This window comes from Cariama cristata, unplaced genomic scaffold (genome assembly GCF_000690535.1).
Source record: "Cariama cristata isolate BGI_N322 unplaced genomic scaffold, ASM69053v1 scaffold40779, whole genome shotgun sequence".
Taxonomy (NCBI): Eukaryota; Metazoa; Chordata; class Aves; order Cariamiformes; family Cariamidae; genus Cariama; species Cariama cristata.
The window spans coordinates 1-27,342 of record NW_009638175.1 but is presented as its reverse complement, the minus strand read 5'-3'; the positions used below and the strand labels follow the sequence as shown (position 1 = coordinate 27,342).

At 37.1% G+C, this 27,342-nt stretch overlaps 1 protein-coding gene across 1 annotated transcript; it reads right to left on the bottom strand.

Annotated features, from left to right (window-relative positions):
• Positions 1-268: 268 nt before the first annotated feature.
• LOC104155705 (RIMS-binding protein 2) lies at positions 269-23,817 on the bottom strand (the record flags this gene model as incomplete). Its single annotated transcript, XM_009708610.1, has 8 exons — positions 269-736; positions 1,118-1,269; positions 5,533-6,342; positions 6,764-6,873; positions 7,818-7,894; positions 11,416-11,567; positions 17,542-17,746; positions 23,767-23,817. Coding segments are annotated over 8 exons (2,025 nt in total), but the record flags the coding sequence as incomplete, so codon positions are not given.
• Between the last annotated feature and the right edge of the window lie 3,525 nt (positions 23,818-27,342).

Here is a 27,342-nt window from a genome sequence, read left to right as displayed (position 1 = left end):
GCTCTGCATTTTTGGAGACAACATTTCTAGTGATGTTATGGGGTTTCTATGCTGATCAAAGGCTGATCAATGCTCTTTATGGTTACAAACATATTTGTGGAAGTTGGCATAAAATTTTAGTATACTGCTTCTTCTCAAACTACAGACCTTCAGGGTTTAGGAATGATTAGCTGCTCTTTAAAGCACATGATGAAAAAATTCTTTGATGGAAAGCACCACAATGAATAAAGCCAGCCCAAAAACACCTTAAGAAAAAATTTGCCTTTACCCTATTGCTCTCTGCAACTCGTTGTGCAGCTTCTCTTGCCATGGCTTTTGCGACAGTATTTGGGACAGGTGTGCCTTGAGGTTGAGGGAGTATTCGATTAGGTGATGGAGACCTCCTCCCCTGAAGCGGGCTGTGAAAGTTAGGAGCAGGTGGCTCAAGCATGTGTCCATGAACAGGGGATGCCGAACGAGTCTGCTCCCATGACTCATCCATTTTTAAATGTGGATCTAAATGTTCTTCTTTGGTTTCTGGGGCTCCGGCACTTGCTAATGGCTTAGATTTGGGAGCAGTTCTGGGGTGAGGGGTTGGAGGCACCAGTAGGTCAGATGGAATGGCAGCAACAGAAGAGTCCACTGATTCCCCTTGTACAGAGAGTGTTCGAACAGTAACTTCCTTTGCTTCCAAACTCCTTAGTCTCATTAGTTCCACCAATGTGTTCTCTGCTGTTGGAAAGATCACCTCTGCCACCTGAACACACAAACAAGCAACTTGTTAGTATGAAGACACCTTTTTCCCTCCCCTCAACCCCACCAAAGTACAACCTTCAAAGTCTTAACATGGAGTGAATTATTGCCAACACAGAGTGGGCTGCAAGAGTCCACATTAGGACTCTGCACCAATTAGCACTAGTTGTTTTTAATCCTTTTAACCCATTTGTCCAAAAGCTTAAGTGCTTATAGAAAGGAAGCTAATGAGCAAGTTATGCACAAACAAAAGAGTAGGTTCTACTGAAAGTTGAGAAAACCCTGCACACATTCAAGCACTGTCACATGTCTAATGTTGCCTTTATCCGTCAGTTGAAATTCACCTAATGTAGATGGTCACCGTAATGCTGGAAGGAGAACTCACCCGTTGACCCTTTGCATAAACACCATAGCCTGTGACATTGGCACCATGGGAGGTCCCTGTTGCTGTCAGAGTTGGTGGTTTCCAGGACACCTGTATGGTTGCTGGGGTGGACCCAGCCCGTACAGTAACATCTTGAGGTGGAGCTGGAGGACCTAAGAAAGACAAGACTAGTCACCACTGAGCCTCAGATGAGAAGTATGTACATCGACAGATGTACCTGCAAGTTGGAAACTACAGATTTCAAAGGACTTTTTTTTTCTTTTTTCTCTTTTTTTTTTTTTTTTTTTTTTTTTAGGATGACAAAATATCTTTACTGCAGTTATTATGTAAAAACAGAAGCATAGGCTCAGCAGGTCCTGGAGGCAGGAACTGACCCTCATCTTACAGTCATTAACTAAGTTATATTTCTTTGCAAGATGGTCTTGCAACTTGCTCTGGACCTATTTTTATCCCTCCAGGCCGCATAACTGCTACTTACTCTGAATGCAGAAGATGTTAACAGAAAAATGCAGGGAGAAAAAGGCCCAGGAGTGGCACTGTTAGTGGAAAACTGCTGCAGGTGACAGCAAGTGATTTTTTGGTATATATCTCTGCACTGAATGCACACTATGTACTAAGAAATTGCTTTCAAATTCTGTCTCTCTGGACCATCAGTGGCTCCAAGTCACAATTTATGGGCCATAAGCACGTTGACACTAAGGCGCAATGTGGACTGCAAGCCAAAACTTTAACCTTTTCAATCAGCAGTACGCTGGTTTAAAGGACAACTGGACTAAAAGTCTTTGCACTGAAGAAAAAAATACACCTACTAACTTTTTAAGGCATTTACAGAACGTTAGTGTAATAGCACACCAAATACATCCTTAATTAAAAGACATTATTACCCTACTATAAATAGCTCCACTTTGGACAGAAAATCAAAGTAAATTCAAAAGTAAAAGTATCATAGAGATTATTAGTTGATTAATATTTCAGGCATCCTGTTGTGTTAATTTAACCCTGAGAAGTGTTTCATGCTAAAACATTTCAGAAGCAGGGTTTGGCTGTAGCATTCTTTGTGTAATAGTTGGGAGAATACAAACCTTGGTTGCTGTGAGTTTGCTTTTGCCACTGAACTAAACACAACTAATTTCTGTTCATCTACCAAAAAAGCTACAAATATTTCAACTGTGTGCATTCATTGCTACCAAACAGATCACGATACAAGTGTAAATATCACATAAGCCTCAGCCTCCAGATACGCTGGCAAACCATCAATGCATTTCAGTAGTTTGCTGTCATGGAATTTCATCCTCTAGTGGGCATGGAAATAAAATTATGGTCATGTTCAGGACAGTACAGGCACAACATGAAATTTTTGCCTATACGATCCCTTGCATCTATAATGTATTTTTAACTTGCAAGGCCAAAGTATGTAAACTGACCCAACGCTATTCTTGGTCAAGACGTAGATTTTGATTTAGGATTGAATTTCAGCTTCCCTGACCATCCTATTTTATTGATAGGCAGCACTCCCAATCCAGCAAAGCTCTTCAGTTTACAAGAAAGAATGCATCTGATCTAGTCCAGTATCCTGTCAATGACAATGACATTAATCTGCTCCTGCAGGAGAAGTCACCTTCCTTTCATTCTCCCAAAGCCAAACAATCCCCAGGGAGTCTATCTTGACCTTCACAGGCTGCAGCAGAGATAGGTTTAATAAACTGTAATGCCTAAGGCTTAGTATTGTTTCTACTTCTCACCATCATTAAATGGAAAATTACTCTTGATGACTTTTGATGGTCTTAACGATCAACATAAATGTTTGTTTCAGAATTCTGCTACAGTTTGGTCTTCATGAATTTATTACCTAAATTAGCTCAAAAACCACAACAGTCCCATTGGTCCCGATCCTGTCAATACTTATGTCTATTTTTAGATCTGAGCACCCGAAAGAGAACTATTTCTATTTTAACTTAAGCAATCCTAATGCTTTGGTGAATCAAGAAGAGTTCAATTGCTCAGCAACTAAAGAGCTGTCACTCAGCTTTGGTTCAATAGGAAGCAATGTGGTTTTTTGAAGTATAAATCATGCAAAAGATGATATAGCTCTGCAAAGAGAAAAAATGAAAAGGTGACCTCTAATTGTCCTGTACTTTTCATGCAACTGCTCTCTCCAGCTTTGAAACGTGAGCAGTTACCTCAAGTTCATTTTTGCTTAATGTATTCCTAAAAAACCCCTGAGAATGATACAGTGAAAATTTAAAAATATTCACTGATCCCCACACCCTTTTTGGTGTAAGTGGCTGATGGTATCCTTTTCTATGAGGGTATCACTGAACCCACTAGTAAAGAGCAGAGCTTCTCAGCTTGAAATAAAGCAAGCACATGCATTCATTTGTAAATATTTCTGAAGCCCTTAGAAAAATGTCAGAACAAACATTAGCAGCTGCCTGTGGCCAGTTATGTTGCAGTTCACGCTGCACTGTCTGCTAAACCTGACATTCCCTACAACTAAAGGTTTATGCGACATCACTCATCCCCATGCATCTTCTAAAGAAGCACAACAACAAAAGATTCCCCTCACACAGAATATCTGTATTGCTCGCTCAGCATACTCTATAATCATCTTTGAAACATGTCCCTTACAATGTAAATCAACTTGAAGGTATTTCAGGTGGAAAAATAATCCAGAGTCTGAGAGAAAAAACAGTATTAGTCACATTGAAGACACTTTCTCTATTTTTTTAAACTTCTTTCTTTTAACTGTAGTTTGGAAGGAGAGAGATGTGATTACTAGAAGTCAGTAGTATTTGCAAGACAAAAATGTGACACAGTGATGGTAACTCCCATTGGTGACTCTCATTTCATCGGCATCCTTTTCCCTTTGTTTCAATGACTTTTGAAATACAAGCATCAGCCTCTAATCACTTCAACAGTTGCTATTTTATTTTGCTATTTAATAGTGAAAAGTTGACGTGCTTTTGTAAAAATGCTCTCTGTGAAATGAAGTCGTGTGGAAGATTCTGGGATCTCTGGATCTAAAAGCAGAGGCTTCGCTGCATTTTAGCTCCTCAACAGAGAACAGCTCGTTTATTGCTTTAGCATACTTCAGCAACTAGAGGGAGATACAGCATGTTAAGTCTTTGGCCTGAAAAAACCTCACTCAAAAGGACTTTCCCAAATAACAAAGAAGTCAACATATCGAGCAAGTTCAAGCCACCATCTAGGCATTATCTCCCGACTCCCACAGAACATATACAAAGTTTAAAATGCCCCTCCTCCTACCACTTATCTCACTGAAATGAGTTAAGACAAAAGAGTAAATGCCTGAGCTGAGGACATTTTTACTGAAACTATAAATCAACAAAACAGTAAACGTATAAGCTTAACTCCCTCTCTACTCAGCCAGCATTACTGTCCTGCATGTCTCCTTACATGTAAGTCATGCAAGCCAAGGAAAAGACCAGAAATAATTCCTGTCCATTTGCTAGAGTCAAATCCCACCAGGGAGTCAATTAAGCCAAAGCACAGTACATGCTATTGAAATTTCACTCGCCAGGAGTCACTTGTATTTGACTGTTCCTGCTACAGAGGCATTCAGTGCTCTGAGAGTCTGAATATCTAAGAGTCTTCTACTTGTTCTTGTTTAGATGACCTTGGTTAAATGGATCTATAAGGAGAGACGTTCGTATTTTTCAGGTACTGCCATACACCCCCAAAATTATGATATTATCCTTTAAACGCACTACATTATTTTTGCTCTAGATTTCAACATTACTTCACTGTTCTTAAATACTGGGAAATGACTGGTAACATTTATCAACATTCCTAACGTAAAAGCAAGGTGGGAAAAAACCTCAGACTTTCCAAAACACAGCCAATTTGTTCTTTTTACAAATTCAAACTGTACAATGTGATTACAACTTCGCAACCAAAATGCATTTATAACCCCTAAATGACTGTGTGGTCCTCTAAGATGTCTGTGTTGTTTTTCATTAAGGGTTGGATCATCCCTGTAAAAAGTGCTTTAAGACACAGAATAACATACAAATTACATGTCAGAATTAATAACTGTTTTTTCCTCAGCATTGTTCACACAAACAAAAGTAAATTACTACTAGAAATACTATAACTAGACAAATTAAATACAAATGGATATTAATCTGATAAAACACCTAGCATGTGATCTGTGATGATGATGATGAGTACGGCTTTCCCTAGTTTATCTCCCACAAATGCTTCAGTTCTTACCCAGGAAACAAGGAAGAGAATAACACAGGACAGGAATTAATTCTAGATACCATAAAGCAATCTAATAATCCCCAGTCTGCTTATGAAAGTGACAGCATAAAGCTAAAGGTTAGATTAATTTATCTAGTATTTTCAGACAAACTTAACTGGAGAGTTTTGGGGTAGGGAGAAAAATTTCAAACCTGCTGGCAATGTAGAAAATTCCACAAAGGCTTCCTTTTTTTCTCGTTGTTCCAGGGGAAGCTGCCAGGGCATTTGATGGGGCTTTGCCATGACCTTCACCTTGTAGGCCATATTGGGCTTCAAATTAAAAAAATGGTACTTGTAGCTAGCAGCCTTGACAATGTCAAATTCTTCTTCATTAAGAAAGATCACATGACTGTAATTACTATTTGTAGGGAGCCAGGACAGCTCAGCAGAAATCTGGGTTATATTGTCCACTTTAAGATTAGAGGGGGCTACTATGACATCCTTCCCAACTAACAAAGTGCACTGCAGTTCATCTGAGTTACCCTTGTTTGTAATGCTCTGAATTGATATTCGGTATGTACAAGTAGAAATGTTAAGTTTTTCTATAAGAGCTTTCGTTCTGCTTCCCAAGGCTATGTTCATCCGTACTTCTTTGTCAACCAGAACATTGTAGCTGCTAATGGTTCCCCATCTGGGTGGCACTACCGGTGGCTCCCAGCCCACAATGACACTTTTGGCTAGTTGTTTAATAAGGGTGATTTTTCTAGGATAAGGCACAATGTCTTCTCCAATTTCATCAATGTTCACATCCAGAGTCCCTGCGCCATTGCTGATTACACTAGAGTCTATGTGACTTGGTGGACTTATCTCCAAGAGATCTCCTTCCAAAGTAGGACCCGAATGGTTGATAAAATTCTGATCTTGTTCACTGCTTAATGTGCTTGATAACCGGGTCTCATTGTCTTGAACAAAATCCACAAAATTTGAAGGGACTAGTCCTCTTTGTCCATCTAGAAGTTCCCCTGGTGAGAAAGAACAATGCCATTAAAATCCTTGAAGGAGAACACCTCTTGCGTGTCAATGCATTGCAAGTGGACAAGATAAGGAAGAAGATATAAGTGAAAATTGTACATAAACAACATTCACAGTTTGAGAATGTAAAGGCTCAGTGAAGCAAAAACCAGAACTGCCGGTAAGCTTTCTTGTCAACATAAATCTTGCCAGGAGGAAAAGCTGACAACATAAAATATCTTATAATTAGCTTTGCCTGCAAGGAGTGGCTTTGCTGGTTCAGAAACTCTTTTAATTAACACAATGATGATAGGGGTAATTTTAACAACTGATTTGGTAGTAGACAGAGGAAAGAATTGGGAGCATGTTTGACAGATGAACTGATTTCAATCTGCATGAATTAGCACGAATTCACAGATTTTTAAAAAATACCTTCATAAAAGCCGTCTTCATCCATATCTCCATATACATAAAGGTACTTTCCTGCCGTAAGGGGGAGCTCTGCTTCTGGATTTTCATTTGGTCCATCAAAAGGGTTGTAACTGCAATGGCGTACAGATGGAAAACGTGTGTTCACTTACAACCCCCACACAACAGAATACTAATCAGAAAACGGTATACAGTTCTAAGGCTGCACAGGAAGGTAATTCCTCAGTTCAATCTTTTTGCTTCCCTTCTGAAACATATATTCTGAGTGGAGTCCAGGTCAGTTTGTTGTTGTGAACTCTAACTGTATCACCAACAGCCTGTCATCAAACGCAACCTACTCGCTTAAGCACTATACGCTTAAAACCACATCCTCTTCTGCAGAATTTACTTACACATTTTTCACTTAGACCTCTCTGAATACACTTGCCAAAATGTTCCTTATTTTTTAAAGTGAATTAAAGCAAACTCAGTTGTTTGCGTCTTTTCCAGTCCACATATTCCGATTGTTTTCTAAGGCAGTCTTTTACACAAGTTTATTCACTTCAACAGAGACAACTTAAATAAAGACAAAACCAGTGAGTTACACCTAAAACAAGCTACTCATAGACAAAAACTTTGTATAAAGTATTTAAATCCATATCCATCCTGAAAGAAATTGTTAGTGACAGAAATTTTTATTGTGACAGTACTCTATATCTGAAATTTTAATGTGCAAAGCAAAAATGTGAGGAACTTTTAAATCTTTCTTGCATTGATGAAAAAGCAATTTATAAGAACAGATTGAAACATTCTCTATAAAGTAGAAGGTACACATTCTCATCTCATATAGACATTGAAGGCTAGAAATACAGTGGTAGGTAAAAGACCCATGCTATGTTAAAATTTCTCTGACAAAGCATTCGGAAATGGCACTATTTTGCAGCCAGTGCAAACAGGAAAGGGGTTTACTATCCATAATATTGGTTCCAAGTAATAATTCAGTGCATGAATAGAAGCAAAATGAAATGTTGAATATTACAAATATGTATTATATACGTAATGAGCTGGATTTTTTTACCTATAACGGGCAATGCAAAGATGGACTTTCCCAGAATATCTCTGTTTTGAGGTATTGGAATTTTGATCATTATCCATCTGTAGAGAAAAAAAAAAGAAGACAATGTGATTTCAAAAAATACATGCACTGTTTTCCCTTCAGGCAATATAAATCAGACAGCAAACATGTATCATTTAAAAAAAATAAATCCTAACATGGAACTGAACTGGTTAATTTTGCTTAGAAGGGCTTAGGCTAAAAAGGAACTGCAATTCAGATTCTAACAGGGCAAAGAAATTGAGCTAATTTCTTCACATCTTCCTAGAGATTCAGATCACCTGTCTGAGACTGGATGTTGGTTTTCCTCAAAAGCTTGCAAAATTGACAAAAAACCAGTAGATTGGTGCTTTATCATTTGGTCAGTGGAGATGGCTGAAGGAGATGTGACTTTGACCACATCACTCCCTTTCATGTTGCTGGCTAAAGAAACAGGTGTGACTTAACCATACCAGAGTCACTGACCACCTCACCTTCCTGACCAAGCTTTTACTACAGTCTTCATCAAAGTATAGTAAACACAGTTACTCCAAGATGACCTGTTTTAAGTGATATGCCTAGTGTTTCTGGGCATAGTACAGCTATATTATCACACAGACAACCTAGGGTGATACCCTGATATTTTAATCAGAAAACAACAGTAGAAACCTGATACCAGTGACTAAGTACGTAAAACAAATGTGGTGGGTTTAGAGCTGGAGCAAGTGTCAACTTCCAAACACTTGGAAACAATGAGTATCACATAAAATGTACCCCCTTGCCAATCCAATCCACAGCAGCAGCATCTGTTGAACCCCAGTCTGAAAGAGACTCCACTAACTGAAAGAAATAAGCTATTTCCTCTGAATTTACCATCATATTTAATTAAATTCTTCAAAGCCATAGATTTATTCCATTATAAATCTGGTCTAAAAAACCTGGAGATTAAACTGTGGTGCTGAATCAACACAGACTCCACCTATTTTAGCTCTGTGCTAGGTATCTCACTGACAAAATAGTAATTCTTTCTGTTATGCTTCGAGCCTAGTAGAGTTTTTAAAGTGAGAGATGCACTTCTTTCCTCCACTTATTTTACGGTATGCTGTGAACCCTTTCAGGAAAAATGAACAATTTTTCATCTGAGCTTTAGAGAACTTTAATTAAAGCAGAAATACTAGATTTAACAGTGGGATCAAAAAAAAAGTCGTCCAAAAATTGACCAAAATTTTACAGTCTGGACAGAGTAAATATTGAACTGCAACTTTCAGGCCTAAACTGGTCCCTGCTTTGTTCCCGGTATTGAACAAAAGTGCACCAGAGAAATAGTGAGTCATGTCACTTTTCCTCTGAATTAACTCTTAAGAGGTGGGTTAGCTTGTTGGGTTAGCACAACACACACTATTCCGCCAACATTCCACTTCCAGTGAGGAGGATCGTAATAGTCAGCTAACAGGTAAATTTTTATGGGCATGTCACAAAGCTCATAACTAACCCAGTAATGCTGGTTCTAGAAGACTTTGTGACCAGTAACAATCAGGGAAGTTGCAGATATATTTTTGCAAGGTGTAATTTTTTTTTTATTTCAGACTTCACAGCATTATGCTCCATTTTTTTATTTTATTCATAGACTCTACCCCTGGGTCTGGATACCTCTAAAAAAGAATGGAGATTAATTTCTGTGAGCTTGCATAATGTAAGTATGTATCACATAATTACACTCTAGAAGGTACGCAACGAACAACTCTGCAAAAGAGGGCTTGACATCCTCAGTGAGAGATAACTCAAAAATAATAGAAAAAGGGAATTAAATTTGACATGCACTTCTTCTGTTCCTTGCTGTTAGTTCTGCTTCCCTAAGTCTCATTGCTAAGCTGCTTTTTCTGGTTTGACTACTTTGGGCTGCTTTTTCTGTGGCCTCTTCAAGAAGCAGTGAATGTTCCCACTTTCCAGTAAAGCTGCTACACATAAACATAAATGTATATTTATTTGTGGATAGTCCTTAGATATGCCCATGGAATTCCTCCTATACAAGAATCTAATGTTTTGTTGAATAACCTACATCATACTCAGGCTTGTGATCCATTTAAAAACATTTTGATTCTATCAACTTCCACAGGTAGAGTTGAACAATGAACATAAAATAGATAGAAAATATGCACACAGTTTCAATTTATTTACTTCTGTAAAGATTAAGAATGGGATTCAGGACTATAAGGTGAGAGGTAAAATCTGAAAATCATTTCCTCATAAAACAGGCTTACAGTATTTAGTAGAAAATAATACCCTTCTATAAAGTTTTCCAAGTGTGTCCTATACCTCCTTGTATTTAACATTTGTCTCAAATATCATAGAATGGTTTGGGTTGGAAGGGACCTTAAAATCATCTAGTTCCAACCCCCCTGCCATGGACAGGGACACCTCCCACCAGACCAGGTTGCTCAAAGTCCAATCCAAACTGGCCTTGAACACTTGCAGGGATGGGGCATCCACAGCTTCTCTGGGCAACCTGTTCCAGTGCCTCACCACCCTCATAGTGAAGAACAACCGACTTGCTATGGCACCCTTGTAAAGCTCTTTGGAGCTTCCCTTTGGCTTTCTACTAGAATTCTACTGAAAACCAGAAATCCTTTCTATGAGAGGAACAGAACCTTTCAAAAGTACAATTAAATACAAGCTGTAAAGTTGAATGGTGGAAGAGTTTAGTGACAACATTCCATGAAACGGTCTCAAGTTGCGCCAGGGGAGGTTCAGGCTGGACATTAGAAAGAACTTCTTCACTGTTAGAGTCGTTAGGCATTGGAACAGGCTCCCTAGGGAGGTGGTGGAGTCATCATCCCTGGAGATGTTCAAAAAACATTTAGATGTGGTACTTCAAGACATGGTTTAGTGGACAGGGTGGCATCAGGTGTACGGTTGGACTTGATGATCTTTGAGGTCTCTTCCAACCATAATGATTCTATGATTCTGTGACTTTCACTTCGAGGTTACAGGCTCAATATCAGTTTAGGAGAGTGTGCTGGATGCTGCTGTTAGCAGGTGGTATCAACCCAGTTATAGTGAGAAGATTCACATGTCATGAAAACCAGGCAAAGAGCAAGTCCTGCAGAATGAGCTACTTCTCTGTCAGGGCATACCTGCCTGGACAGGGCACTGCATGGAACTTCTCTTCCATTTGCCCAGGCTGTATCAAAGTCACACCTTTGGGTAGATATAATACAAGAATAATAAACTTGCATAACATAGACATACAGCAAAACAAACACAGACAGAAATGCTGACTTACACCTCATGCACAGAAGCAGTACAACAGTCCAAATGCATCATTGAAGGTTGAGGTTTTCCTAGAAGCTTGAGATTCTCACACACACATTTTTTATGCTGTGTAACTAGCATATCAGCTGAGACTTCTTTGAAAATATCAGTTAAATTCCCACTGGTCATGTTCCCAAGTTGCCTCAGAAAATGAGAACATTCATATCTTGACTTTTTAAAAGCAGGTGGATCAACCTGCATTGGTCCCCTGTTGAAGAGAAGTCTTGGCCCCATAACATACATTTTAAGTAACAAATTTAAAAAGACTCACGTCTGAATCAAATCTGCATCTTGGGGTACCAGATCTTGACTTGGACAGGAACGTAGGTTTGACAGACAATTGTTCTGGTTTGTCTCCAGATATTTGAAGGGGTCGTATAAACTCTGAAATCACACAACGACTTCCAGAAGGACTTTCATGACCTGGCAGTGAACAAAACACATATGAGAATAAGTAACTGTTCTCAAGCAGAAACACTGCCAACTAATAAGCAGCAGTGAGTTTTTTTCTCCTCCTGTTAGAAATTATTCTAGAAAAAGACTAAGGTAGGTGGACTGCAGGGCATAAAAGTAACTAAGCCTACTAGTTCCCAGCCTTTCAGTAAATGACATAAGTCAACAATATCTAATGGAATGTAACGTAGAAAGTGAAGGTATTTTAATTCAAAAAATAAAGTTTCCCCTAACGAAAAGAAGTCCATCTTTGTTCTGAGCACCTTGATACCTTTGGAGAAGTTATGTGACATGCTGTTTAACATGCCCAGCACTAAAAAGCTGCTGTTGGAACCCTTCCACTTTTTTTCAGGGTCTTTGTCATATACTGGAAAGTAGAATCAAGTCATGCATTCATCTTCTAAGAAATCGACTGAAATGCTAACAATTTCGTTGGCAGGCTATTAATTTTGAAATGAAGGGAGGTAGTATGGCTTTTTGAAGGCCAGTAAGTTCCAAGAGCACCTGCTTCATATTTCTCAAGAGCTCCTCGTTAACACCAGTACTAAACACATAATTTGATCACAGTGCCATCTTTCCAGTTTCTAGAAATCAGAAGACATAGGCTATGAAAAAGGAAGAATCTCCAGAAAGGCTTTTTGAATACTTTTACTGTGTTTTTTTAAAGTGCTTAAAAATGAAAAGGAAAAAACAGTTTATACTGCACGTTTAAAGGACCTAAGGAGGCAGTTTTACAAGAGGCTGATAGTCTTATCTCTTGTTGACTCAAGTGAAAACCAGGCCTAATGGTGAGGGGAGACAAGTAAAAAGAACAACTTAATCAAGGACACAAGAGAGACTAATAAAGTGTAATATAAAATACTTCTACATTTTTTCCCTTTTACTGTTAGTTTAGTCCCCAGACCACATGAAAACAAGCAGGAAATTGTAAACTCAGCCTAATTATGCTTGCAGCATCAGCAGAAGTTATACCAAAGCACAGAGCCTAGGGTGTTACTGACACAATCAGATATGCAGAGTGCCTTCTCCTTTCTCTCCTTCTCATTAACATAATGAACCTATGCTCTAATTTTTCAGACTCTGTATATGTGTAGGTTCAGCATTTCCTCTCCAGTTCTGCCAGAAGTCTGGACAGCAAGGTTTTGCTACAGAATTGCAAGGTTCCCAGACGCATGTCACCCTTTATTCATATCGCAGAGGAGAGTAAGGTCCAAAACATATCACCAGAGGGTTTTTCTGGTGTGCTCCTTAGTCTAATATGATGAATTTTCACTGCATCACTGAAATTTACAGGAGGACAGCTTAAGCACATTGACAGCAGGGAAATAATACAAGTCATCATACAAAAGATTAATTACAACCAGCCCGGCTTACAGCAATCCCCAGGCTGGAAAAGGGCACATTTTTTATTCTTGGAACCTTTCGCACGTATAGAACAGAAAAGACATCCCTGTTCAGAAATCTTTAGCCAATTTAGCTCCTTCTGTTTGCTGTTAATGTGCTTGCTGTTATCAGCCTGTCAGCTGATAAATAATTGGTCCAACTGTGATTATTCATTCAAAGGAAACTGCTGTTTGGTCTTATACCTCCTGGATTTTTCAGGCTTTGTTATTAAATTCGTTGCACTACGTACAAAATGTGGAGAAATATTCTTGGACAATATAGCCCTTGTTTTGCATACATACAGGATGATAACCAGGATAGGAACACACATTACCAAGAACTCCACGAATATCAACACACTGGAAGATATTTAACTGTCTTATTTTTTCCACTTGTAAAACACAGTACATAAAAGTTACCTTGAGTCCTTAACACATAGGAGAGAAAACTGTGTGGTAGTTGTAATTGCATCATGTGACTGGACACATATATGGCTCCAGGCGGTGCTAATAACTAGATACAGTCTACTTGGATACCTCACTTCCCATCAGAGTAAGTTTATACCCATATCTGTCAGTGTATATGGAAATATAGCTTCTGCTCCAATACCAGCTATGCAAAATGGATCCGTCTTCCCAACTGGACATATTGTCGCCCTCAGTGTCCTGTGTTTCTCAATTCATTTGGCTACTTGTGCAATGTAACATCTCCCTGCTCAATAAAATCTGTATTGGGCACCAGCAACTGTCTCTCTATGGAAAAGTGTGTGAAATAACAGAATCTGATCCTTTAAGGCTCTTTCCCATGCTGTGGGACTGCTTTCACCCGGGACCACAATGTGATTTATTTCACCTGCAGCTTAAAAATTACTGCATTTTCAAGACATTGGAACAGATTTTTGGGCAAGCCATATCATACATTAGCAGTTAGTTCCTGTGTATTCTGGACAGAAGACTTTTTTAAAAGGTCATGATATGCTTCAATAATATATGTAAATTCGTGCTGATTCTATGTACATAGAGCCACAGCTGGATTAAAAAAAAAATAAACACAAGCATCATCAAGCAATGCCTTTGCAAAAAGTGAAAATGAGATTCACTGTGCATGAAGCACATTCCTCCTGAAACCTCCTGAATCTCCATAATCTCCTGGTCATTTCTACAGAGAATGTCTATTTTTGCGGTTTGTAAATACATGAGTACAAACAAAAATGGCTGCATTTAAAAACTGGCCTAACTTTACCTGTAAAATAAGAGAATTTTAAACTAGGTTCTTGTGCTCATCCAAGGCAATTTCACTGACATCCCTGAGCTTGAACAACAGAACGTGGAGGAATCAGACCTATAAAGACTGTTTTAAAACTTGATAACTCACTGGAAACTAACTAAAAAAAAAAAAAAGCATCTTCCCTTTTATATTTGCACTCTGGAAAAAACTGAGTTTAAAATGAAAAACACAAGAGGTAATTTCATAAGAAGATGCAGCAGCTTCTAGAAATGTCTCTTCTTTCCTATAAAGACTAGAGAAGAACCTTATAAAGCCACAGTGGTTTTGTCCATAAAGTCTTGTAAAATCCATATATGCTCAAAATGGCCTCTATTTTCCCATGACTGGCAAATATCTGTTAAGGAAGTCTGAAGAACACCCTTTTCAAGGAAAGAGGCAAGGAAGACCACCAGACGTAATTAAATGTCTCAGCAGAATTAAAGCTGGCCATACTTGTAGTACAGTTAGACTCTCCACTTTATTTATTGGAACTGCTGATTCATTATGGACTACCTAAATTATATAGAAAGGCCATTTAAATGAGCTTTTTATCTGATGAATAATAAATCTTAAGGTTTCTATATCTGATTGTGACATTATTATATGTTTAGAGTGAACTTTTTACATTCTAATTTATTCTGGCTAGGTTTATTTCATTTCCTGGTACATTCAAATATCATCAATTAAGGCAAAGCAGCTGGTCATAAACTGATCTCATTTCCGTCATTTGCTTTGCTTTGAAAGCTGTCCTTGTGTTCCCTCTTGTGTTCTATCTTCCTCACACATAATAAAAATAATTACACTTCTGGTTTGAAGAACTTGTAGCATTACCATCATTATTGCGAAATGGTTGATTTCAATAATTAGAAATCCTGCCCACTTGCTCAAACATTACTTTATTGTTATCAGTGGATTCATACTGAGAATGAATATTGTCCAAGGATTTCTGATGTTTATACACCAGTGCTGCAGGCCTTGAATTCTAAGTTGCATAAAAATCAATAGGTTATGAGAAAAGGTTTACAGAGCAAGGCCTTTAAATGACTTCAGTACAGACCTAGCTGTGTTTTCCGTGTTTTTAGTCAAAGACTTCTTGGAAGATTTCTATTTGTTATGTTTTGAAGGTTTTTTTAAAAGCTGTTTCCATTAGTATTTCAAGAATAAATGTAAGTTAGTTTGGAGAATTTCACTGAGGACCTCAAAAAGTTTAGTCGATTTTTATTTGAGGATCGGGGCCTATTTAGATCAATTTCAGAGATACAGACTGGACTTTCACTAGCTACCTACAGGACATTTCAATACCTAATTACTTTTTATTTAAAGTTAATTGTTGCTCTGAAAATCCTGTCCTTAGAGACACGAGGAGCTAATCCTGATATTAAGGAAATTTCTAGTAAATTCTTATGGCTATCAGGTAATGCCTTCTGAATTCTTCATTTAGTACACTTTAATATCCACTTAGGTAAGACTTGCAGCTCCAGAAAAGCCTATAAACTAATATGCATCACAGTGGGCAAGACTGCAAACAGCTCAAATTTTGTGTTCTAAAACCCAAGGCATACAAAGTACAAAGTTACTGAAGTGAAATGAAAGAAGGATGTCACCTTGGTTCCTTCTGACTTGGTTTCACATTGAGTTTAGCACCCTTCACTGAAAATAACTGCTCATCTGTAACGATAGGGAAATGATTTGTGATTTCTAGGCGCCATGCCTCAGAATTTTTCTGGAAGCTTAGGAAGATGAAATAAAAAGTCAAGACTATTTAATTTTTCCAGTTCCTCCTCATACTCATTTTAAAACGACATTGGGGGAATTTGTAAGTAATGGAAATCCATTCCTTTGCAGAACAAGTAGTTAAAGCCATTCTAGCATCGGTGATACTGAGCTGGTGAGCACACTCCTCCGCCTTGATAACAACATAGTTATAATACACAATCTAACGTGCTATTTACATGCAAGTTACTTTCAAGTGTCCTCAGGTAACCTCTTGCCTTGATCTTTGCAATTTTCCTAGGAATAATGAATCACTAGCAAAGTTGTATACTTAGGAGGAGCAGCTACCTCTGGCAACAGGAGATGACCTGGCGAAAGTTTATCACAGATCTTGGAAAAACACATACTGTGTTTAAGATACTAGGCACTATAAGTGTAAGAACACCAATACAGATGCAAATTAATTTATTTTTTTTTTTTACTTTACATTCTCCATTTCTTTTAAAGCTCAAATCAACAATATTTTTGTTGTGACTTTTTGTTTCTAAAACACCTGGCAGTTACATGTTCAAATACTATTTTAAACACAGTTAAAATTTTAAACACACCTGTTCACAGTTTAGTAAGCAACTGTAGATACTATCCCTATTCAGTTCTGTTAAAATATATCCCATGAAACTCCTTTCCAACCAAAATCACTTTGTGACAGAATTTGTGGTTTTGTAAACAGTGTTTGCTTTCACTGAATTTTTTTTTAACTTTTTACTTTCAAGTTTTTATGAAGAAGTGCGTATTTTCTGTTGAACAAATGCAACTAAACCAAAACCATTTTCATGTTTGTCAAAATATTCCATCCAGTTTTCCCATTTTCTACCCAGTTCTTCTTTTATGTAATGGCTAATGCAGTGTGGGCGTCTCTGTGCTTCCTTTCCCCATGAACTGCTGCTTCAACAAGATAGCAGATCTACTCCTGTCCCTAAAACAGTGAAGGTTTTACAACAAAGCCTGTATATGCAGACAGTCTTTCTTCCAACAGAAGTAGATATTTACATAAGGAATACATCATTTTAACATTGAACAGGTTTCTCACCGCTATACCCAACAACAATTAGAGAGAATTCTGCTCACAGCAGTGCCTGAATAAAACTGGAACAACCTCAGTGAACACTTAAGAAATATTCTGAAATTTAAAATAGTCACAAAGCAGGAACAGGAGTGAATTCTATCCTCCATTTGTACAATCAAACTCTTTTTACATAGAATCATAGAATTATAGAATCATGGTTGGAAGAGACCTCAAAGATCATCAAGTCCAACCATATACCTGATGCCACCATGCCCTCTAAACCCACTAAACCATGTCTTGAAGCGCCACATCTAAACGTTTTTTGAACACCTCCAGGGATGGTGACTCCACTACCTCCCTGGGGAGCCCATTACAATGCCTAACGACTCTTACAGTGAAGAAATTCTTCCCAATATCCAGCCTGAATGTCCCCTGGCACAACTTGTACATCACTGAGTTGCATCTTAAAACCTACAGGGCAGAACAGATACCTACAAATAAAATGCTGGTCTTTACCTTTGCCTATAGAAGTGGCTATTCCATTCATTAACTGTGATAGAGATTTACCAGGAGAACCAGGGATATCTGAGGATGCCACTGAGTTACTGCTCAGGAGATCAATCTTCCCTGCTTGCTGTCGAAACTTCTCCAGTTCTCTGGATAAGAGGTTAAATTGTTCACTCTGTGTCCGGCATTTCTCCTCTAGCTCTCGGACCTTGGCCTGCACAAGCAAAATATAACAGAGACATTTGACTGAGATCAGAGTGAGCTGTGACTGCATCAGATTTTTCTAAAGTACCAGGAAGCCAGGATAGGCAAACTACTTAGGATAAGCAGGCCCACAATCACACTTTTCTCCCCCTAAATTCTCACCCATATTTAGAACAAAACCTTTAGTAGCCCTGTAATATTGAGGTAAGTAGTCTTTTCATCCCCAATTTCCAAAGGGGAAATTCCTCATCATGTTTTTTGGCAGCACTAAAAAAATCACTGCCAAGAACACTTGCAAACAGACCCTACAGCTTTGTGACTTCTAAACACACCTGAATGATAATTCTGTGTGCTTTTCTAACTTTTTTTAAAATTCAGGTATATTTCTGAGGTTTGCCCTCAGTTGAAGCCTCCTGAATTGCTAGATTAACATTTATGTATCAAAAAACAACAACAACAAAACCCCACAGTGGTTCATGCAGAATGCGGGCCTAGCTACTGGCCGAATTCCCTTTCAAAAATAATGCTCCTCACTATAGATGCCAAATCACACAGACGTAACCCAGACATTGGCCAAGAGGAGACTGTTTGTAAGCTTGTGAGAAGTACCAAAATGTCATTGCTGGCATACGTTTTTAATTTTGAGGCATCAGGCTTTAACAAAACAGAATTTAAAAGATAAGCTTCTGTGCTGACTTGGAAAATTTCCCTACATACAGTTTATGAATTCCTGATGTGAAAAAATGGATGAGGCTATGGAAAGGAAAGATTCCCTGGCTGAAAGGAATGACAAAGGGCATGGGAATCCAGGATTTCTCTGCAACTTTTACTCAAAAACATATATAAGAGTAGTGAAGACACTAAATCATGAAAAAAACCTTTTATCCAAATCTGCACATTCATTGTATCATCTAAGTTAAGGATATAACAGTGTTTTCAATATAATGCATTTCAATTTCAACCTGCATTTATAAACAGCCTGTATATCTGTTTGAACACAATATCAGATATTCCTGAAGAAAAAAACCCACAAATTTAGAGTGCCCAGAGAGTTAGGAAAGACCATATTAACATGTGTTGCAAAGATTGAAGAATCAGCAAAGCTCCTGAGAATTTAATTTGTGAGGTCTGTTTTCCACACCGGGGCAAACAGTTAGTCTGTGCTCTGGAAATGTGCCAGAGAAAGAGTGCCATTTGAGACCTAGGGAGCATTTACGTCTTATGTGCTGCGACCCAAATGCTGCAAGCAGAAGCAGCTCAACAGAGGCAGTAATGGGCTCCTTACATGAGACGCTAATGCATTATATCCCAATCTGATGCTTTACGATGAACAAAGATCACTTTCCTCCATTAAAAACACCTTTACAGTATATGCCTAGTTACACAACCATACTAACAAAGGATGTCTGGATATCAATTAGATTCATTCAACTTTACCAAAGGTTTCTTTTTCTTGAAACAGAAAAATGTTCTCAGTTCATATGCAGTTCTCATGTGTATATTGCATATCAAGAAAATGACATATATTATATACCACCTATACAAAGATCTTAGCACAGCTAAAGACAAACAAAACACTTATAGTCCCCAGAACACAAAACCCCCCAAATTTCCTACTACAGAAGGTGGTACTGTTTCTTCCTTTTTTTGGTAACAAATACATTCTTAAAGCTACAGTGAATTTTGAGGATATAATTTCTTTGTATTCATAAAACACAAATTAATTTAGTGCTGCTAAAGAAGTCTCAAGACATCTATCTGACTCATTGTGAAACAGAAAACAATAAGATACAGAGACATTGTGGGAGTTTTACACAACCGTTAAATGCTTTGATTTTTGTTTTTGGTCTTTCATCTTTTCACTGTGGTTTTGAGCAACTGAAATGTGAACCTTGGCTACTTGTTAATTTGCTGCATGATAAAGCATCTATGTACAATTTTAAAAGAACATTAAACAAACAAAGTAGTAAACTAGTTAGGGTTTTTAGATCTGCTCTTTCCAGTGTAAACTTTAAGGATGAGCTATTCAGTTCTCTAAGAATACATACTGGCATTTCCACATGCAGTTATGGAAACTCTAGCATAAAATAAAAACAAAAAAATCACAAACCCGACCACAACAAGCTGTTAAGGCTGTCTTAAAAATATTTTTTAAAAAATAATTTAAGGTATTATTACTATTTATTAATTTAAAACTTATCTGCATTTCAGTATATGCTTTCTATGACTTTTGTTTTGAGTATCTAGAACCTTCTAGTTGTTCTCTCATGACAGTACGAAGCCTGGAAGAAAAATGCCTTTACTACTTTTTTTTTTTAATCAAAGTTGTGAGTTAGAAGTGAGCACAAAGCTGGCATTATATAAAGAAAAAATTGCTGTAAGATACACAATAGTGCTAACAGGAGGCATTCCCATACCCATCTATTTCTTGACTTCAGTCAGGTGCTTGGTTCATCATTAGCCAGCCAGACTCCCCTCACTGTGGAAAATCTATGTATTATTGTATGTCACTGCATAGCAAGGCATGTGCTTACACTCTCAGAAGTACTAAATTTTTATTCTGTATCATGGTTCTGCCCATACAGCTTATTCCTAGTAAGGATGGAACAGAAGTGCCAAGTCTGCCAGATCTCCCTAAAACTGGATCTGCCTATAAGAGTGGTGGTATGAAAAGACGTTCTTTACTGCAGACCATATTGAATGCCTATCACTTAGGACTTGCCAAGTTTCTTATACAATACACAGTACTATTTCTAAAACTTTCTTAAATGGAAAATGAAGGGGACTTCATCCATTACAAGACAGATACTGTTCGCACAAGACAGATAAGATGATGAGCAACTTTCCAGGTGGACAGGCTTGAATTCAGACTAGTAATTAGCTCACATATTCTGCTATGGAGATATCATTTCATAGTTTGACAGTTTACGTAGCAGCAATGGCTTTCAGTAGGTGGACCAATAAATCAGCCTCAGGTGAAAATATCACAAAAAATTATCTCTGTAATAACAAAGAAACAATCTGAATTCAGACAAAATCCACACAGTCAGAAAGCTACAATCTTGAATAAACTACCAAACCATTCTTACTGGGCATGCTCATAAGAAATTAACTTTCAAAAATAGTATCTGCATTCTCATTAAATCATGCCATATTTGAAGATTAATTTCTTGCAGAAAAAAATTCTGATTTTGGTGATTTGGTATTAGGCCAATAAATGCCAAGCATGCTTGCACAACAATGGTTCTAGAACGCGTCCCATGCAAGGTTAGACAGGACTATCATACTCATTTTAAAGGGAAAAGTGCAGGGTTCAGGACAGGGAAAGGAGAATTTATGCCCTAAAATACCTGCATGCTGTCCAAGGTGTTCTGGATGAAGTGCAAAGCAATAAATTCCAAACAAGACACAGTAAACAAAGAGATGTGAAATAAACAAAGAAATAAAACCAGTTTTGAACACTTTTTTTACATTTCAAAGCAAAATATATTAGAACAGTTAACACACGTAAACACATGCATTAACGCAAACGACGCTATAGAACATTTCAGAAATCAGTACCACTGCTGATCTTAAATTGCAAAAGGCAGATTAAATAAAACGCTAAAAATTAATGGGTTTATGGCAATAAAAAGCAAAAGCTTAGGAAACATTGATAGGGTTATGCAAATCAGAGGTCACCGACAAATCAGATAAGTAGGAATTTTGATTAGCTTCAGGAGGGTAAATAATCACTTGCCTACTTTGTTTCTACTTATGTTTTCCCGCATCATATACTTTCCAGCAAGCATTAAATAATAATTTAATCTTATATTCTTAAAGGCAAACCAAACTTTATATATATGATGATAATGAAAGCCTATGAGTAAAACATGTTCCGTGGGACTATTAACTTTTATAGATACAAATAAACAAAATAAGATTTTTAAAAGATGATCAATGCACGACAAAAACCACCTTCCATTAGTGCATGACCAGTAAGTACACAGACAGAAAAACTACTGCTGGAAGGTAAAAAGACTAGAAATTACCTTCTGCTAAAAACAGATTTCTAAATGAAATCTTGACAATGAACTTGCTGTAATCAATCTATGGTATCGCGTGTTCTTTATGATACGGACGTTATGTTAAGACTTAATAACCATTTAATGCCTTTTCTTTTCCTCAGGCAGAAAAACTAGTTTGGTAGTTATCAACAAAAAACTATTTTACATGAAAAAATGAAGAACAAAAAAGAGGAAAAGGAAGTCTAGAAGCAGTTAGTGTGCTATTTGCTTGTGCACCTGTATTTTCTGACACTTTACCTTATGCATTTACATCAAATAATATGACTGGAACTTAAATCTGTGAGCCTAGTTTTGAAAAACTGGGGAGAAATTGTTTGCGTTAGGAACTAATTTCTGCTACATATTGTTGTCATTTGTCCTGTCTTGCACAACACTGTGTGTCAGTCTGCATTTCTAAACAGCAGACAGCAAAGGGAGTAAAAGGTTTTATCAGCACAAGGCAGATACTTGAGTGTATTAGTTTATTTCAACTCTCCTTTGATTTTTGGTGTTTTCATATGTAATTCAACCATAAGTGTATGTATCCATTATAAAGGTTTCATTATTATAACAGTCCCAGTTTACAATCTCCAAAAATTTTCTCTCCAGCCTAAGACAAAGAGGATTTGCAAACCTTGCCCTATTCCAACTAAAACTGACAGCAAAGCTTATGGTTTTTGAATAGGAGTAAGGATTTGCTCCTATTCTTCATGTCGCTCCTATACAAGACACAAGCAAATTCTGTATCCTTAGGCACAGAAGACTAAACTACTGGATTTTTTTTTTTTTTTTTTTTTTTTTTTTACAATTAATGACTCAAAGGAAGACTTGAAATGCTATGCAAAGTCCATAAACACAACTACTAATGAATTTACAGGTAATGTCCTGTGCCAAGGTCATAATTGCTATGAGCAATTGCTAATGAAAATACTAGGTTTTTTGATATATCTTTATGGATGATGCTGCCTTTATGGATCGTGTCAGTATGTGCAGGTATTTAGTGCCTTAAAAGCTGGTAAATCAGATCATCTGAATCATCTCTCAAAGCTTAATTAATTTAGCAGCATTTACGTACTAAATCCAATAGTGACTGGCAAATTCTAAAAACATATTGTAGCATAGTTGGGAAATGCTAAGAAACGCCACTGCTGGTCATAAACAGTGATATGATTAGAGGCAATGGACATTGGTAGCATCCAGAGAAAAATTCTGACAGGATACAAGAATAACATTCTTTATAATGAAAGTGCTCAAAGACTGAAAGAGACTGCCCATGGCGGTTATCCTATCTCCATTCCCAGTGATACTTAAAAATGGACTGGGCAAAGCCTTGAGCAACTTACAGTAATTTTGAAGAGGGCCCTTCTTTGAGCAGGGAGTTGGACCAGATAGCCAGAGGTCCCTTCCAAACAGAATTATTCTATGTTTCTAATTAAAAATTTGAATATGTTTCTGGTGCCCTTGATTTTCAAACACCCAGTTCAGACTACCTTAAAAAGATCTGTTTTCCAGTAAAAAGAATGAAGTGTTCTCTCTCAACCACACCCTTTGAAGGTTTTTTGAAGTATCCAAATTGTTTCATTATGTTTAAAAATTTGGACTCTTTAGCATCTTGCTTTTTTACTAGACAGTATTTAAATAGGAACCTTAGGTAATTGATTGGTATTTGCAGCTATATTTCCAGCCTAAACAATAATATTTCTCACAACTAATCACTTCCTTTTTATACATCTGATAGTATTTTACAAAAAACTGTACCAAAATTTCCATTCTATACAAAGAGAAACTGAGGTACATCAGTACCAACAGCTCAGCTTAATGCACTCCTAATTGAATTATAATCTTTAAAGGATGCAATTATATTAGAAGAGGGGAAAAAAAAAACCTATTTGCCTACATACTACTTGAAGTTTTCAAAAGTGATGATACTGTAAAGTTATCACATTTAGAATGGATAGCAAAGGTAACACAAAGGATATCTTACCTCTAGCAATTGAACTGCTCCTTCATGTTCCTTCTTAGCTTCAACCTGAGCCTGGTTTTTATAATAAACAAAGCAGAGAAAAGAAGAGAAATGAAAAGAAAACAAAATAAAAGAAAAATAAATTTGTCATGCCACATATAGTATGCTCCGACATAAAGCAGCACACTCTATACTCAAATCCAAAGTCAATTACAATCTTGAAGGGATGTCTCCGCCAATATTACTACAGTGCTTTGGTTCCAAGCCACTGAAATAACTGCTTATTTTTAGGAGACTGAATCTCAGCAAAGCTTAATAGCATTGGTATTTTGTTGGACCAATATGAGCATGCTCAATACATTGCAAGAACACATCAGAAGTGTCTCTGAAACCCTCTAAATTAAAACTGGAAAATGAGCTTGTTATTCTACATTGCCAGAAGTTCATAGTGTAGAAATCTACCATACCAGCTAGGAGAAAGCAACACAAAAATTAAGCTCATTCTTTACAGGCAGCAACAGTATTTATCACCTAAGTAAACAGCTCACAAAACACTTCAAGGCAACTACAAGAAAGGCTGTCTGTAGACAAGAGTGGAACATTTAGGGTCCAATCAACTGAGTCAAAGAAGAAAAGAAGGAATCAATAAAAGCAGAAAAGTGTATTTTATGTAGCTCAGAAATTCAGTTATAAAATTTTGGTCTGGAAAAGTCTAAATCTTAAAAACAACAAAAATAGCACTCAGTAACTCTTGTGTTATCCTCACTTTATTTCCATTTAAGTTTTCACTGTCTTCTTCATTGAAGCTTGTCCAAGATAAGCAAAACCTTTTATTAACCATCAGGCTCATAGCAGTGATGCACTAACTTTGCCTCCTAGCTCCTTATTACTGTAACCCAAAGACCATATTCTGCACATTCTTCATCAGAGAAAAGTCTTAAAACCCTCCAGTTTGGCAGAGGGCAACACTCTGCAGACTTTCTAATTTAATGGGCCAGATACTCCCATGAGGGACACCAACACAGGTATGTTAACTTCATTTTCCTCATCTATGAGGACTACCCTACTCCGTTATCAGTTTCAGTGGAAGCTCGGTCAGGCCATAAAGTCATGACCAAAAACACACACCCAAATTATACTTCATTGTCATGCATGGTAATAAAGCCTCCTTCAGTCCTGCAAGCACAGTCATATTTCTTCCTGTGCTACAGTAATAAGTCTTATTGCTAACACCTGATAAAGTATTGGCTCCACAAGCTTTAGCAAACATATGATGACAGGTAATAGAAAGACTTGTGTTATCCATCACTACAAGTTTAATAAAATAATATTATATTGAATATGAGTTCTTGATAAATGATTAGAAAACCTGCATCAATAGCTATCTCTCTTATACATCAAACTGTCTTGTATTAAGGTTTTCTTGGAGAAAAAGACCATCTGATTCCCCATCAACACAAAACCTTGATGAGCAATATTGTATTCTTCCTTTTAGGCTGAAAATCTGATCAGTCTGTACATATATTAAAAACACAATGAATTTTTATTTATAATATCAAAATGCGACAGCAAATGCATCAGACTGTACCAGTAACTTGCTTTGTTTTCAAGTGCACATTTCTGTGGTTCATCAGCAACTTTACGACAGTAACAAGATACGTTGTGAAATGTCATCCTGTTACTGCCTGGAGTTACTACTTTCATTTCACGGGACTTTTTCAAGTAATTAGATGACTCCAACAAAAAAAAAAAAAAAAAAAAAAAAGGAAGACAGAATTAAATGCACACGTACTAGGTATACTGGGAGGTCAGCTCTGGATGAAATGTGAGCCAGTAATTCCTGTTTAATGATGGAAGCGAAGTATTATAGTTACTTAGGTAACAGGTTTATTTAAATTATTTTTCTGACAATATACACTGCATTATAATGTTGAAAAGGAGGTGTTTTGGATACCAGCAGTCTAGAGGTTAAGCAGGACAAATTAGTCTGTGCTCATCTCCACTGCCATGCCTAGAGAACTACAGGTAGCTTGGGTATCTCTCTACAAGGCAGAACAGTGCACAATATAGACATCCTCTCAAAATCTTCCAATGTATTGAATACTTTCCCTCTTCTACCCATATAGTGTACTAATCTGGTCTTCATTCTTATTCTATAGTATTAATAATAACATTACAGAAGCTACTAAGCATCTCAACCAAACTGGGATCCCAACATGTCACAATGGAAAAGAATCTGAGCTTGGAAGGGTTGAAAATCAAAATCGGGAAAAAAAAAAAAAAGCCCTTTTTCTTTGGGTGGTATCTAGAATAAATATCACACGCAGATTTTCTCAAGAGATGTGATGGGCAGAATGCTCATTTAAGCTATCACAAAACCTTATCATGAAACACAATAATAATTAAAAAAAGACACAACAGCAACTAAATCACATAAAGAATTAGCTGTTTCAGGGTGAAAATGAGTGTCTGTGCAAAGTCCTAGGAGGAATATTTCAGGCTAATGAATGAAACCAGTAAGAAGGACGAATTATTTCTCAAATGCTTCTAAGTAATGCATAGATGACTTGTTATGGTGGCTTTTAGTACAGGAATTCTAAGCTAAAATTCTAGTGGAACCTAGTGGTAAGTGATTATTAGATAATAATTTTTAACATAAATGATCTTGTATTCTATGCTACTTCAGGTCCACTGAACAAGAATTTAATCGATGGCTACATATGCTGAGCTAGTCACATTGAGTAAAATACGAAATACAATACAAGCTCATAAAATACCAAACACAATACAACCTTGTTTGCATGTCAAGTCTATCATGTTACAGCTTAGCAAAAATGACTGGAGAAAATAGTATTACAAAGATTTCTCTTTTGTTGCCAATCTGTAACAAAAAGACTCATGTAATGTGGATTTATTAGAAGAATGTAACAAAAATTAGCAAGAAGAAAAGCTGTACCTTTCTTTGATTGCTTTGCCAAGATATTTAAGTCCAAAATTTATGTGGAAGTTCAAATAATAACAGCTGAATGTAACTAGAAATGGCATTTTGAAATATGCCTAAAAAGATTAATTGTGAAAGGCTAAAAGAAAATTAACTGGAAGATTTCATTTGGTCAAGTGAAGTTTTCTATTTCAAACAAACTATATGAGATACATCTTTTTATTCTGCTGAGAATGTCCCTCCATGCCAATTCTCTACCAAATTATCATTAGCATTATTACTTCTGTGTTTTGATCTAGTCAAGCAATTGCAAGAATCAAGATTAGTACTGAGACAACTGCAGCTTTAAGTGACTTTAGTAAGACTGAAACTCAATATCATGTTTTTTATATTATAATGAATACCGAGAAGTTGCAGTGTGAAGAAAAAATGTCCTAAAGTGATTTGTGAATTAGAGAATGAGTTTGGAAATGAAGTACTTAAACAACAGCTTAGTTTGTTGTGATGGGTTGACCCTGGCTGGATGCCAGACACCCACCAAAGCCACTCTATCACTCCCCTCCTCAGCTGGATAGGGGAGAGAAAATACAATGAAAAGTTCCTGGGTTGAGATAAGGACAGGGAGCCATCACTCACCAATTACCACCACAGGCAAA